Source organism: Ochotona curzoniae, unplaced genomic scaffold (assembly GCF_017591425.1).
Source record: "Ochotona curzoniae isolate NIBS_2020 unplaced genomic scaffold, NIBS_Ocur_1.0 scaffold_4506, whole genome shotgun sequence".
Lineage (NCBI taxonomy): Eukaryota > Metazoa > Chordata > Mammalia > Lagomorpha > Ochotonidae > Ochotona > Ochotona curzoniae.
The window spans coordinates 52,053,317-52,066,260 of NW_024467119.1; the positions used below are offsets into that span (position 1 = coordinate 52,053,317).

A 12,944-nucleotide genomic window follows, 5' to 3' on the forward strand; every position below is an offset into this window, starting at 1 on the left:
TTCAATTCTGATTTAACTAGTTTCATAATTTATTTGCTAAACGTGCAAGAGGTTTAAGTTAAAGTTAGAAGTAATGTCCCAGCTGGCAAATCAGTTCTGTGTGTGACCTTCTCTATACCGGAAAAAAATGGAAAGTTACTATGATAGCAGAAATTAAAAACTGGCTCATATGTGTTAAGTAGTACCTGTGAACAGTTGCCCTGGGCTTGACCTGGTAAAAATTACATTCACTTGGGAAGTTAACTTTGAGTATTTTCCTTCCATTGGGTAGCATTCGGAGGGAAAGGCAAGGGTTTTATTAGGAGATAGGAAATGCCGCACAGAATTGTCCACAATGACATGGCCAGCAATTACTGTGAGAGACTCTGGACAAAGAGAAGGAAATTTTCAGGGTGCTCGCCAGAACACATCAGTTTTTTGATGCAAAATAAACTTTACTATCATGCATGGGACTCAGGACACACACATTACACACTGCGAGCCAGTTCATTACCCAAGTACATATTACAGTCTTTTCATACTTGAACCTCTGATTTCACTTTCTCAAAAAGTTTGAATTTTTAAAAAACACATATATTAATACAGTTTGAAAGGCACGGAGACAGAAAAAGAGAATTTTTTAATCTGCTGGGTCACACCCCAAATGCTCATAACAGCCAGGGCTGTGCCAAACCAAAGCCAGGAGCCAGCAACTCCGTTTAAGTTTTCCAGAGTGACAGTGACCCCGATACTTGAGCATCATCTGCTGCCTCCCCGAGTGTCAGACCAAAGCTAGGACCTGAATCCAGGAACGCCAGGATCCATGCAGGTATGCCTATGTGACATTCTAACTACAGAGCCAAGGGCCCACGCTTATGTAACTTCTGAACTATCTGTATTCATGCAAAATGCATGTACCCTAACACTCACTAAAAATGCACAAGCAAATGGTTGCTAACCAATTTGGAGTTGGGTAGCACTCACCACAACCCAATTCAGAACACTTTGGTCACCCCACAAAGATTCCTCAGCCCGACTCGCATCACTGCCTATTCCTGCCTATAATCCCTGCTTATACAGTATTTTCCACCCTGCTATATTTGCCCTTTCTTATATAAATGAAATCACATCGGTTGTTTGAAAGGTCCTTTATTAGTTTTGCATTTCTAGTTGGTCCTGAGGTCATCAAACCTTGTCTCCAGCACTTGACACAAACACTTGTCTCAGTATACTGTCCTCCTTCCTAAACCAGGGCCACTTATAAGGCTTTCCATTTGTTCATTGAAACTAGAAGCCCTGATTTAAAGTAGGTAACGTGCAAGTCCAGCACCTCCCCTTGCATGTAAAATTAGCTAAAGGGAGACACATGAGTGCAAGTAAATGCAGGGTGATCAGTGCTGCGGAGGAGGGAGATGCTGTGTGCTCTGAAAGAGTTGGAGGAATAATTACAGTCCTGACTTGCTGGAAAGCTGGCGAAGTTTCACTCTCAGGGTTCTTCCCTGGCCAAGACTCTTCCAAGGCTCCGGGGCACCCACTGCCATGTGTTCATGTGGTCATATGCTTTTGTGGTGCTTCTGAAAGGATGATGTTTTAATGAATCAGCATGGCCTCTTCCCTGTCCAACCATCCTTTTGTGCAGAATGGTTGAGCTGTCATGTTTATTTTCAAAAGGGTTGTAGTTTGGAGTTACTGGGATAATTGCTGTGGTTCACTGTCATTTTCATGCAAAATCACTACCCACATCCTCCTTTGGAAATGGCTTCCAAGAATACTCCAGTTACTTGGTCAGATTTGTGTTATGATACAAAAGAGAAGGCCATACTGGCATAGTATGCTAATCCTCTACCTGTGGTGTAAGCATCCCAAGTGGGAGACAATTTGTGTCCTGGCTGCTCCACTTCAGATCCAGCTTGCTGCTTATAGCCTACAAAAGCTGCAGGGGGATGGCTCTGTTGTACCCAAGTGAGCCATTATAGAGGTATGCCACATACTGATTAAGATTTGAAAGTGCTGAGCCTATGAAACTGTCACATAATGCAATGTAATTAATAAAATACATACATATATATATATTTTTAAAAAATATATTTGAAAGTCCTTTATTTGCAGCAGTGGAGAGGGGGCTCATGCCCCAAAGATCTCTCGGCCCCAAACTACAGAACAGTGGGGTTTATTGAATCCACAAACCGGGAGGGATTCAGAGGGACCAAACTAATGTGGAATTACTTTAGGGATGAGAAATTACTGATCACTAACTTGTGAGTCTTCGTTACTGTACCCTTTATTGTTGAACCAAGTAAAACTTATCTTTCTCCCAGTTAGGCTTGAACAGCCTGCCAGGGTTTTTTTTTTTTTTAAAGATTTATTTTATTTTTATTACAAAGTCAGATATACAGAGAGGAGAGACAGAGAGGAAGATCTTCCGTCCAATGATTCACTCCCCAAGTGAGCGCAACGGCCAATGCTGTGCCAATCTGGAGCCAGGATCCAGGAACCTCCTCCAGGTCTCCCATGTGGGTGCAGGGTCCCAAAGCCTTGGGCCATCCTCAACTGCCCTCCTAGGCCACAAGCAGAGAGCTGGATGGGAAGTGGAGCCGCCGGGACAAGAACCGGCACCCATATGGGATCCCAGAGCGTTAAAGGCGAGGACTTTAGCCACTAGGCCATGCCGCCAGGCCCAGTGCCCAGGGTTTTAAGCATTCTTGCCAAGCAGGACACAGTTTTCTCAACCAGTTAGTCTCATAGGTGAGGTGATATCTCCTTTAAGATGAATCCCAGCTCAGCATGAAGTCCCTCGTGTCAGGCCTTCTACTTCAGCTTAAGTGCTTGGGCCTCTGCACCTGGTGGGAGACTAGGAAGAAGCTCCTAGCACCTGGCTTCAGATTGCCTTAGTTTGTCTACCACTCTCTCTCTCTCTTGCTCTTACCCTCCCTCTCTTTCCCGGTAACTCTGACCTTCAAGTTAAATAAAGTTTTTTTTTTATCGTTTTAAAGATAATTGTGTCATAAAAGGAATGTGTTCCATAGTGCTCAGTTACCATGAGAACAAAACTAGTGAAAATGAAGTGGTAGACATTTGAAATGAATGGATCCAGAAGCTATTACGTGGAATGACTTCTAAATATATTTCCTATAATTTCTTATATGAAAACTACAGGATGAAAGTCCTCCCAAATTCAACAATAAACCGAAGAACTGATGCAACATTAACAATTATAAGATTGAAGCTTAGAGGCACTTTTCTAAAATCAGTCATGCTAGGAAAAAACACGATTAATTATTTTCTACAGAAAGAATTACAAAATCTTTGTCAGACCATAAGGCAACCCAAAAAATACATTCCCCTCAAATGGGAGATAAGTATTACAATGATGTGGGGCTTTACGCTTAAGTAACATTGTTATGATCTGGTTTTTTTTAAAGATTTATTTATTTATTGGAAAGTCAGTTATACAGAGAGGAGGACAGACAGAGAAGAAGATCTTCCGTCTGATGATTCACTCCCCAAGTGAGTGCAATGGCCAGTACTGCACCGATCAGAAGCCAGGAGCCTCTTCTAGGTCTCCCACACGGGTGCAGGGTCCCAAAGCTTTGGGCCATTCTTGACTGCTTTCCCAGGCCACAAGCAGGGAGCTGGATGGGAAGTGGAGCCGCCAGGACAAGAACCGGCGCCCATATGGGATCCCGGCGCATTCAAGGAGAGGACTTTAGCTGCTAGGCCACACTGCTGGGCCCTGATCTGTTTTCTTAAAATAAACATTTAATATCATGTTATATTTCTATTCCTAATTTTTAATTTTACCTTAAAAAGAGTCCCCAAATTATGTAGGCATCAGGCTCAACAAATCTGGATCAGCTGTGTGATTCACGCCTAAGCATGTTGTATTTTTCATTCAGTCATTACAAAACCTTGTAAGTATTAGCATTAGCTTTCTAGCACATATGAAAACCAAGCTCAATGAGTTAAGCAACTTATCTAAGATCATATAGTCACAATTCAGACCTGGAATGACCTAACTCTGATTCCAAGATTAAAATTTATTTTAAAATTGAGAGGCAGACACACACACGTGCCTGAATTCAACCCAAGTCATCCAGGGCAGAAGCCTAATCACCGGAGCACCACCTTGCCTCCCAGAGTCTGTGTTAGCAGATAACAAATCAAATTTCCTCTATGGCAACCTTTCTAGCTCTCAAATAGAGTTAATAAAAGCCGGAGGTTTTCCGCAAAGGCCTCAAGATGAGAAGGAATCCATAACCATAACACAAAATATTGAAAACACTAACCTCTAATAATTGTTTATATCGATCATGCTAAAACTATCCAAAACTATCCCCCCAAATAGGAGCCTGGGGAGATTAATGGTCACAGATGGAAATAGGGGTCCATAGTAATCTCTTTGGAAAAATGACCCATGGGCAGAGGCTTATTGAACTAATTTCTTCAATTTCAACAATAGACAATTATTCATCAGATAGATCAAAGTTTTAGCCATTGTACACAAACCATCCTAAAGGACCACAAACTTGAGATGGCTGGAGGAGGTGTGGTGTGCACAGCAGTTTAAGTTGCTGCCTGGAACTATCACATCCAATATCCAATATACCTGGGATCCAGGCCCACCTCTCCTTTCTCATCCAGCTTTCTGCTGGGAAGCAGCAGGTGATGGCTTAGCTGTTTGAATTCCTACTGCTCTTGCGGAGTCCCTGCCAATCTAGATGAAGTGCCTGGCCGTTGGCTTCAATCTAGCCAACCCTTGGGGGTTTTGGGCATTTTGGAGAGTGCACAGTACATAGAAGATATCAATTTTCCTCCCTTCCCCCCACCTCACTCTGTCCTCCCTCCCTCTCCCTTTCTCTTCCCTGCCTTTCAAATAAACATTAAGCTTTTTTTTAAAAAAGGCTTTAGAAAAGCTATCCAGTTCATTTAATAAAACTAATAAAACTAGAATAATGCTAATAACAAAATAAGCAAATAGGCACTATAAAAGCAAACGATAGACAAATCTTACTTATAAAAATAGGCAAAACAGATTCCCAATAAGATATCAACAAATGGAATCCAGTAGTGCAACAGAATTAACCCAAGATGCCAAAATCAATTCCCAAGTTTCAAAGCAATTTAGCCTTCTCTTAATCCAAATATCTTCCACCTGAAAAATGTCTGTGGAGGCCCATTTATTCACAACTGTTCCCTGCTTCCATCTTTCTTTTCTTCAGTTGCCTACAGGAGGCTTGCTGGACTCATCCAGTTAAGGTCAAATCACATCACAGCTCACGCAAAGCTCTTCTCAAAGGCCTTTACGCCTCTTTCACAGTGAAATCCAAAGCCGTCAGCATGGGCTAGAAGGGGTGCTTCATCTGCTCACTTCTCCTGTCTGCTAGCCCCTAGCCTGCCTTTTCTTCTTAGCATTTAATCATTGCTTGACATGCACACATTAAAAAAAAGTTCCTTCTCCAACCAGAATATAAGTACCATGACAGAAAGGACCTTGTTTCCTAGCTCAGAGTGGGTGATGGGTATTTTCAGAATGAATAGATGAATGAAGAAGACAATAGGACCTCTAAGTTTAAAACTTCAGCCTTTTAGGATAGAGAAAGCAAATACCTGCATGGGGTGTATCACAATCTGCCATAGGCTCTCCTTATAGACTGCTGAAGAAAATGTTTCTGCCTACACAAAACAATCAGGATGTTAAATGTTGAACAAATATTGTAAGCGCAATAAAATCTTTTTAAGATTTATTCATTTGAAATGGAGATTACAGAGAGAGGGAGATATACACACATACAGAGAAATCTTCTATATGCCAGTTGACTCTCCAAATTGCCGCAATGGCCAGATCTGTGCTGGACCAAAGTCAAGAACCTGGAACTCCACCTGGGTCTTCCACTTGGGAGCAGAGGCCCAAATACTTGAGCCCTCCCCCACTGCTTTCCCAAGGAGTTGGAGTGGAAGTGGAGCAGCCAGAATTCAAACAGGTTTTGAATTCAAACAGAATTCATACCAGATCCCTGAGCTGCAGGTGGTAGCTTAACCTGGAGTGCCACAACACTGGCCCTGCAGTAAAGGCTTTAACAGAGAAAGCGCTAGGGTCTATGGGAACATAGAGTTAGATGGCATCCATCATTTAGGTCAGAAAGAGGGAGGCTGGCATCAGTGCATACCATTAAACGGAGGCAGAAAAGGAGCTAGCCAAATGAAGAGAAATGGTTAGGATTCTAAAAGGAGGAGCAGCATGATCAAAGCCTCACAGGCATAACAATTTCTACCTCTCTGCTAATGAAGAGATGTCATATACAAAGCTAAAGTTTGGATAGGCTACTTGGGAAAAACATGACAGCAGAGAGACCAACAATTGTGGCTCACTGGTGAGTACTGTTTCTAATCTGGAGGGGGGAAAGAGAAGATAGAGACGTCCTGTCCATTGGTTTGCCTAACAAATGCCTCCAATAGCCAAGGCAGGAGCTAGAAAGTCAATCTGGGTCTCCTTTGTGAGTAGAAGATTCAACTAGTTGAACCATCACCCACTGCTTCGCAGGGTGCTCCTCAGTAGGTGGCTGGAGTCAAAAGCTGAGCCAGAAACATCCCAAGCGGTGTCAACCATTGCCCCAGACACTTGTCAGCATCAGCTTTTGAAGTCTGAAAACATGTGGGTATTACAGACTGATTATTTGCTTCTTTTTAGCCCTGGATGAACTGAAACAAGCAGTTAATAAACGGGTCATAGGGAACAGGGAGTTCTGGTGACAATAGCTCACACACAGCCTTTTGAGGCTATGGCAAGTGGGGAACACTTTCAGTGAAGGTAGGAAGTGGTGGCTGGTCTGAGGGCAAAAATCAAACTCAACATGGATCATTTCTGCCATTCCTGTTATGCAACTATTCTGTCAAAACACTCACAACCCTCGAATACTTACCATGTACTGCATGAAAATCTTCACACTGCCATTCCTGCAATTCCCAGCAAACTCTTGATGAATTATCATCATTGTTGATAAAGGTCGAACAAGTAAAGGAGCTTGCCTCAGGTTACACGGCTAGCTCAAGAGCTGTAATTCAAATGTTGCTGGGCCCCTCACCTCATATTTCATCTGGCATGAGTTTTCCCATCACAGCACAGGTCCAGAGCTGGAACTGAGCTCTTTCTCATTGTCAGATTGCTTCCTACTCTATTTCTCAGGCTGAGAATTTCTATCCAGTATTGGTTGGAAGCTTTTTTCACTTCGGGGGAGTTGTGAATCCCCTAGGTTGCTGTATTCCACTAACCGTGGTCCCCAGAAGTAACAACAGATGCTGCAGGAAAACACTCAGGGTTCCAGAGGGCAGACTTCCTGTCCCATTATGTTGTAATAAATCAATTCCTCTTCATAATCAGTCCCCTTCTAGCTGCTGCTAATGGGAGCCCAGAATGGCAAGCGAGCACTCCCAACATCCAATTCATTAGGAACATTGTTGTGTCCCTCTGGGAACTAAAGCATTAGCACTGTGAATAGGTTGAGAGGAAATGCTCACTTCCAATTCTGGATTCCCAGACCTCTGTGCTCTATTGATGAAAAACATCAGCTGCTGACTCACAGCATATACTGCATCCTGCAGGCTACCCACCTCCCCCCGCTGTCACTATAACCGGGTCTTCTGAACAGGCTGCCTTTCTGGCAGGGCAGCTGCTTTGGGGGGCCGACAGGTCGTAGTAATTAATATTATTATTTTTTAGATTTACTTACTTATTTACATTGAAAAATCAGATTTACAGAGAGGAGGAAAGATCTTCCATTCACTGGTTCACTCCCCAAGTGGCCGCAACAGCCAGAGCTGAGCCAATCCAATGCCATGAGCCAGGATCTTTTGGGTCTTCCATGCAGGTGCAAGGTCTGAAGGCTTTGGGCTGTCCTCAACTACTTTCCCAGGGCATAAGCAGGGAGATGAATGAGAATTAGAGCAGTTGGGATACAAACTAGTGCCTATATTGGATTCTGGTGCATGCAAGGTGAGGATTTAGCCACTAGGCTAGTGCGCTGGGCCCAGTAAGACCAATTCTTTTTTTTTTTTCAAAGATTTATTTTATTTTTATTGGAAAGGCGGATATACAGAGAGGAGAGACAGAGAGGAAGATCTTCCGTCCGATGATTCACTCCCCAAGTGAGCGCAACGGCCGATGCTATGCCGATCCGAAGCCAGGAGCCTCTTCTGGGTCTCCCACGCGGGTGCAGGGTCCCAAAGCTTTGGGCCATTCTTGACTGCTTTCCCGGGCCATAGGCAGGGAGCTGGAAGGGAAGTGGGGCTGCTGGGATTAGAGCCGGTGCCCATATGGGATCCCGGGTGTTCAAGGCAAGGACCTTAACCACTGCGCCATCGCACCGGGCCCAGTAAGACCAATTCTTACACACACTCCTGTGAAACTTTTTTTTTAATCATAAGTAATAGGGACCAGCCCAATGGCACAGTTGCTAAATCCTGCTCCACTTCCCAGTCAGGTTGTTTACAAAAATATTTATTGGTCCAAGGTTCTGGAGGTCCCCACAATGATGTTCTTATCTAATGAACATGACCAGATAAGTTTGCACACAGCTAATAATTCACAGCGAGGATTAAATTTCTACACACAAACCCTTAGGGAACATATGCAAATCACAGCACAGGGTGGTGTTGGTGAAGACTACAGATAGGGCAGGAAAATCCACATCCAGATGATGGGCCCACTCTACTGATGACAAGTCTGCATGACCCCACGAGCAGAGTATAATCAATAGACTATCAGGTGGCTAGCTGGCTCCCCCAGGAATAATGCCATATTGAGGAATCAAAGCAGGCTTATCTTTGTCTCCCACACAGCTGGCATAGGCCTCAAGTCCTTGGCCCATCCTTGTTTTTCCCAGACTATTAGCAGGCAGCAGGATCAGAAATGGGTAGCAAGGACTTGAATACTGCAGGCAAAGGCTTTTCCCACTACACTACACAATCAGCCACATAGCTCAATTTTAAGCTTACAACCTTTTTACTTAAAGATCTTACTCATCCATGTCTCCCTAACCCTGGAAACAGCTACTTACTAGTTTTGATCATTAATAGGAGACAGGTGAAACAAACAGTGCTTTTCATTCCATTGAAATTTCTTATTTTTATTTTTATTTATAAATAAATAAAATAAATATAAATAAATTTATATTTCTCACCATCTGCTTTATGAGTAATGCCACATCTTGAAAGTATCAAAAATGTGGGAATACCCTATTTTCTTTTTTTTCCTTTAAAGATTTACTTATTTATTTGAAAGGCAGTTACTGAGAAAGAAAGGAGATGGAGAGACAGAGAGAGAAATAGTGAGAATTTTCCATCTGCCTGTTCTTTTCCCAAATAACTGCAACAGCCAGCGCTAGGCCAGGCCAAAACGAGGAGCCAGGAGCTTCTTCCAGGTCTTCCATGCAGATACAGAGGTCCCAGCACCTGCGGCTTCTTCCATTGCTCCCTCTGGCTATTAGCAAAGAACTGGGTCAGATTTGGAGCAGCTGGGACTTGAACCAGTGCTCATATGGTATGCTGGCACAGCAGATTATGGCTTCATCTATTGTGCCACAGCACCAGTCTAATACTCTATGTTCTGGTAGAAATAGATCTTATCTCTAAATTCAGAGGCAAAAGTTGAATGAATTGTAAGATACCTTCCTATCATTTTTGTCAGTGCCAAACCATGTGATTCTATGCAAGGATTTTTTTTAAATATATATACAGTTTTTTTTATAATATGCATGTCCCAGAAACACTGTGGAGACTCCACTCAGAGGACATACTGACCCCATAGCTAACATCAACACTGAGAACCAGTTTTTAATGTTTCCTCTAAAAAGGGTGCTCCTAGAAATGGCAAGTCCCTTTTCTCCTACTCAGCACTGGCTGCCTCAGTGAGCAGAGACCTTGTCTGTCTTTAAGGGGTCAATGAGAATGGACCACACACCGCCCAGTCGGGTCAACCATCAGGCCCACAGGCTAGTTCACATCATTCTCTCATACTCTGAAAATTAGCTGTCTATTCAGGGCGTCACATTTTCCCCCAAAAAACGCTGGTCTTTTCTCATCTCAACCCTGGAGAATATATCCCTCTACTTTGATTTGCATGCTTCAGATCATTTTTCCCTCTTCTCTACTTCAGGTCTTCCAAGTCCATAACTCAGGTCTTCCAAGTCCATAGCTTTGAGTGACAGCATTCCTTAAACCTTATCACTACCATACTAAACTTCCGCTCAATCTTAATTCCAAACATCCTACGTTCTGACCTCTACTGCTTACCTTTTCAGGCTCTTTCTACTATCTACACTCAGGACCCCAAAACGGCCATCTACACAGCAGAACCTTGAAACACTAAGCTAACTATCTTTGCTCAGTCCATTACCTATTTAGCATTCCCTCACCTTCAAATAGTCACTCCCTTGTAGATACTCCCAATTCCCTTGCTTCTCAGTTCCCTGTATCCAACCTTGGTGAAATCCAACTTTCTGCCAAGCCCCCAGCATAGTGCCAGAGGCAGAACGGTGCTAGCTGACTTCACTTCCATTTCACGACTCTCATCCATGCTGGGCTACCGTGCTGACAATCCCAGTGGACACTAGCTGCTTCTTGAGTCCCCCACTTTCCTAGGAACTGCTTCACGATACTTCCAACACTGGCTGCTCACCCTGCAGCTTTTCTCACAGACGAAACAAGAATAATCAGAAGGTAACTCTCACACTTGCTGAGACATTTCCACTTTCAAATATCCACCTGGCTTTGAGCTGCCCGCTCAACATGCATCTTATCAGAAAGGCATTCCCTCATTTACACCAAACCCAGCATTCTCACTCCCCCTACCCAGCGTGGCTTATTCATGGCAGTCATCACCCTTGGCCAATTATACAGATATCTTCTCTCTCTCCAGTCATCCACATCCTCTCTCTGGAGTTTTAAGCTTTGGGGAAACAGGAATTTTGTTTTCTGCCTGGGACAATATCTGATAACTTTTAAGGGCTTAAGGACAAAATATTTTTCTTTCTTAAAATACAGTTACAATACTTTCTGTTGTGAAACTACACTATTTAGTTGCACTTAGAATACTGCAGTGTCCCTAAATGTTCAGTAAGATCCCCCCACCCCGGAGGCAACACAGTGTAGGCATAAGTACAGTCCTGGGGGTGCACTGAAGCGGGTCGTAGGAGTGGAGAACGTGGCTTTATTAACAGCTCCACTGCTGACTAGTATGGAATGTCACTTAGGCTGAGTCATTTAACCTCTCAGGGTATGTGGCAGAATAGTCTTCTTTCTGTCCAATGAAAAGAGATTCACAAGTAAAAATTCTTTTCCACACACTCCAAGAGACTTTTTCCTTTCAAACTTCACTACTGGGGACTTTCATAGTGTACAACACAAAATTCCATTCCACTTTCTAATGGATTAAACAGTTTCTTGGGGAAATATGCTACTATTAAATAAGAGATTTTTGAAACACAATAATATTCACAATCAAAGTACCAGGTCTTAAAACTTAGTCAATTAGATAAAAATAGTCACATATGCTTATAAAGTTTTGTTATAAACATACAGGAAAAATGCTTACTTTAAATGAGAACAATGTTACTTTACTAACATATTTTGAAAGAAATATCATTTTGGGATACAAATAGAGTAAGCACTTGGTGATGCCCACAAACTAATGGAAATCTATTGATTTTCTTGTAATACTAACTGAAATGCAGTGTCACTCTACCCCCCCCCAAGAAATAAACTTAATATATACTATAGGTAGAAAAATGCCAACAGATCACACCAAAAATTAAATACAAAAACACAAAAAAACCAAACAACAAACCATAGTGTCAAGCAAAATATTTTTAATTGGTAGGCTGATCATAAATAAATTCACGTAAAAGATTTAGCAGAATTACAAAGAGTTTGTGTCTTACTTGTGGACTCAATGCAGAATATGCACTGGTCAATTCCATTCTCTAACCGTGACAAAAAGAGGTGTCATCCAGCAATGCCGAGCAGTATGCGCAATTCCTATTCTGTAGCTGCATTTTTACACTTTCTTTACAAATGTTTAATTTATATACATTATATATATATGTATATATATATATGTTTCTCTATAGTTCATGTGCTGAAACTACTGTTTTCACAGGGAAAATGTTGAATTCATTTAATGAATACGAATCATTCCATGTTAAAAAGTAATTCATATAAACAAATAACACGGTACCCACTGCCTCTTGGCATCTTTTGTCAGAGTTTAAGTCCAAAAACGTTATATTAATTGTAAGACAAAAGAACTGATCTACTTTTACATCAGGACGCATCATTCCACACAGTTCTATTAATTTACCCCCTTTCAATAAACAGAGCACTACACTGCTGCACTACTGGAAATGTGTAGAAACCAATTCAAAATCACTGGGTGAAATGGCATTAGCCCGACCATTACTTCAGGCTGAAGAAAATCTGCGGAGCTCTTTTTCCCCTTTGCTTTTGTCAGAACCTCAGAGTCCAGGCCTTGTAACACAACTGCCTGCATTCTGTATTTCTTGAGTGTTTTTCCATCAGATGATGCTTTACCTAGGTCACGGATCTTACTTCTTATCTGACATTCTACTTCACTTGCAAATCTGCTGCTGAACATGAAGTAAAAATTCATAATAAGAAAATGCAGCTTCTGTCCGGTCTTCAATCAAATGCTGAAAAAATTCAGTTTTGGCAGGACTCTCATCTCTGCAACAGAGAGGACAGTTGTCTAAAAACGCACATTATTAACAACAACAACAACAAAAAACAACTACTAGCACATGGAGACTATAGGAAAAGGGAACACAGAAAACAGCAATCAAGCAGTACTATTCTACCACGAGAATATATTTTGACATTATTTAAAGTATGTTTGAAAACATGCTGTTTCATCCCTATTGCACAGGAAGAGATAACTTCAAAATCCAGTCACATAA

The 12,944-nt window shown here is 42.1% G+C and overlaps 1 protein-coding gene across 4 annotated transcripts in view; it reads right to left on the bottom strand.

The window, feature by feature from the left end:
- Window positions 1–11,825: 11,825 nt before the first annotated feature.
- The window catches only part of SEC24B (SEC24 homolog B, COPII coat complex component), an 80,530-nt gene continuing 79,411 nt past the window's right edge, over window positions 11,826–12,944 (bottom strand). For all 4 annotated transcript variants that reach the window (XM_040967323.1, XM_040967322.1, XM_040967324.1 and 1 more), the window contains one exon: window positions 11,826–12,714. In XM_040967323.1, coding sequence (XP_040823257.1) covers window positions 12,600–12,714 — 115 coding nt within the window. In that variant the 3' untranslated portion in view covers window positions 11,826–12,599. The remainder of the gene's footprint in view (window positions 12,715–12,944) is intronic.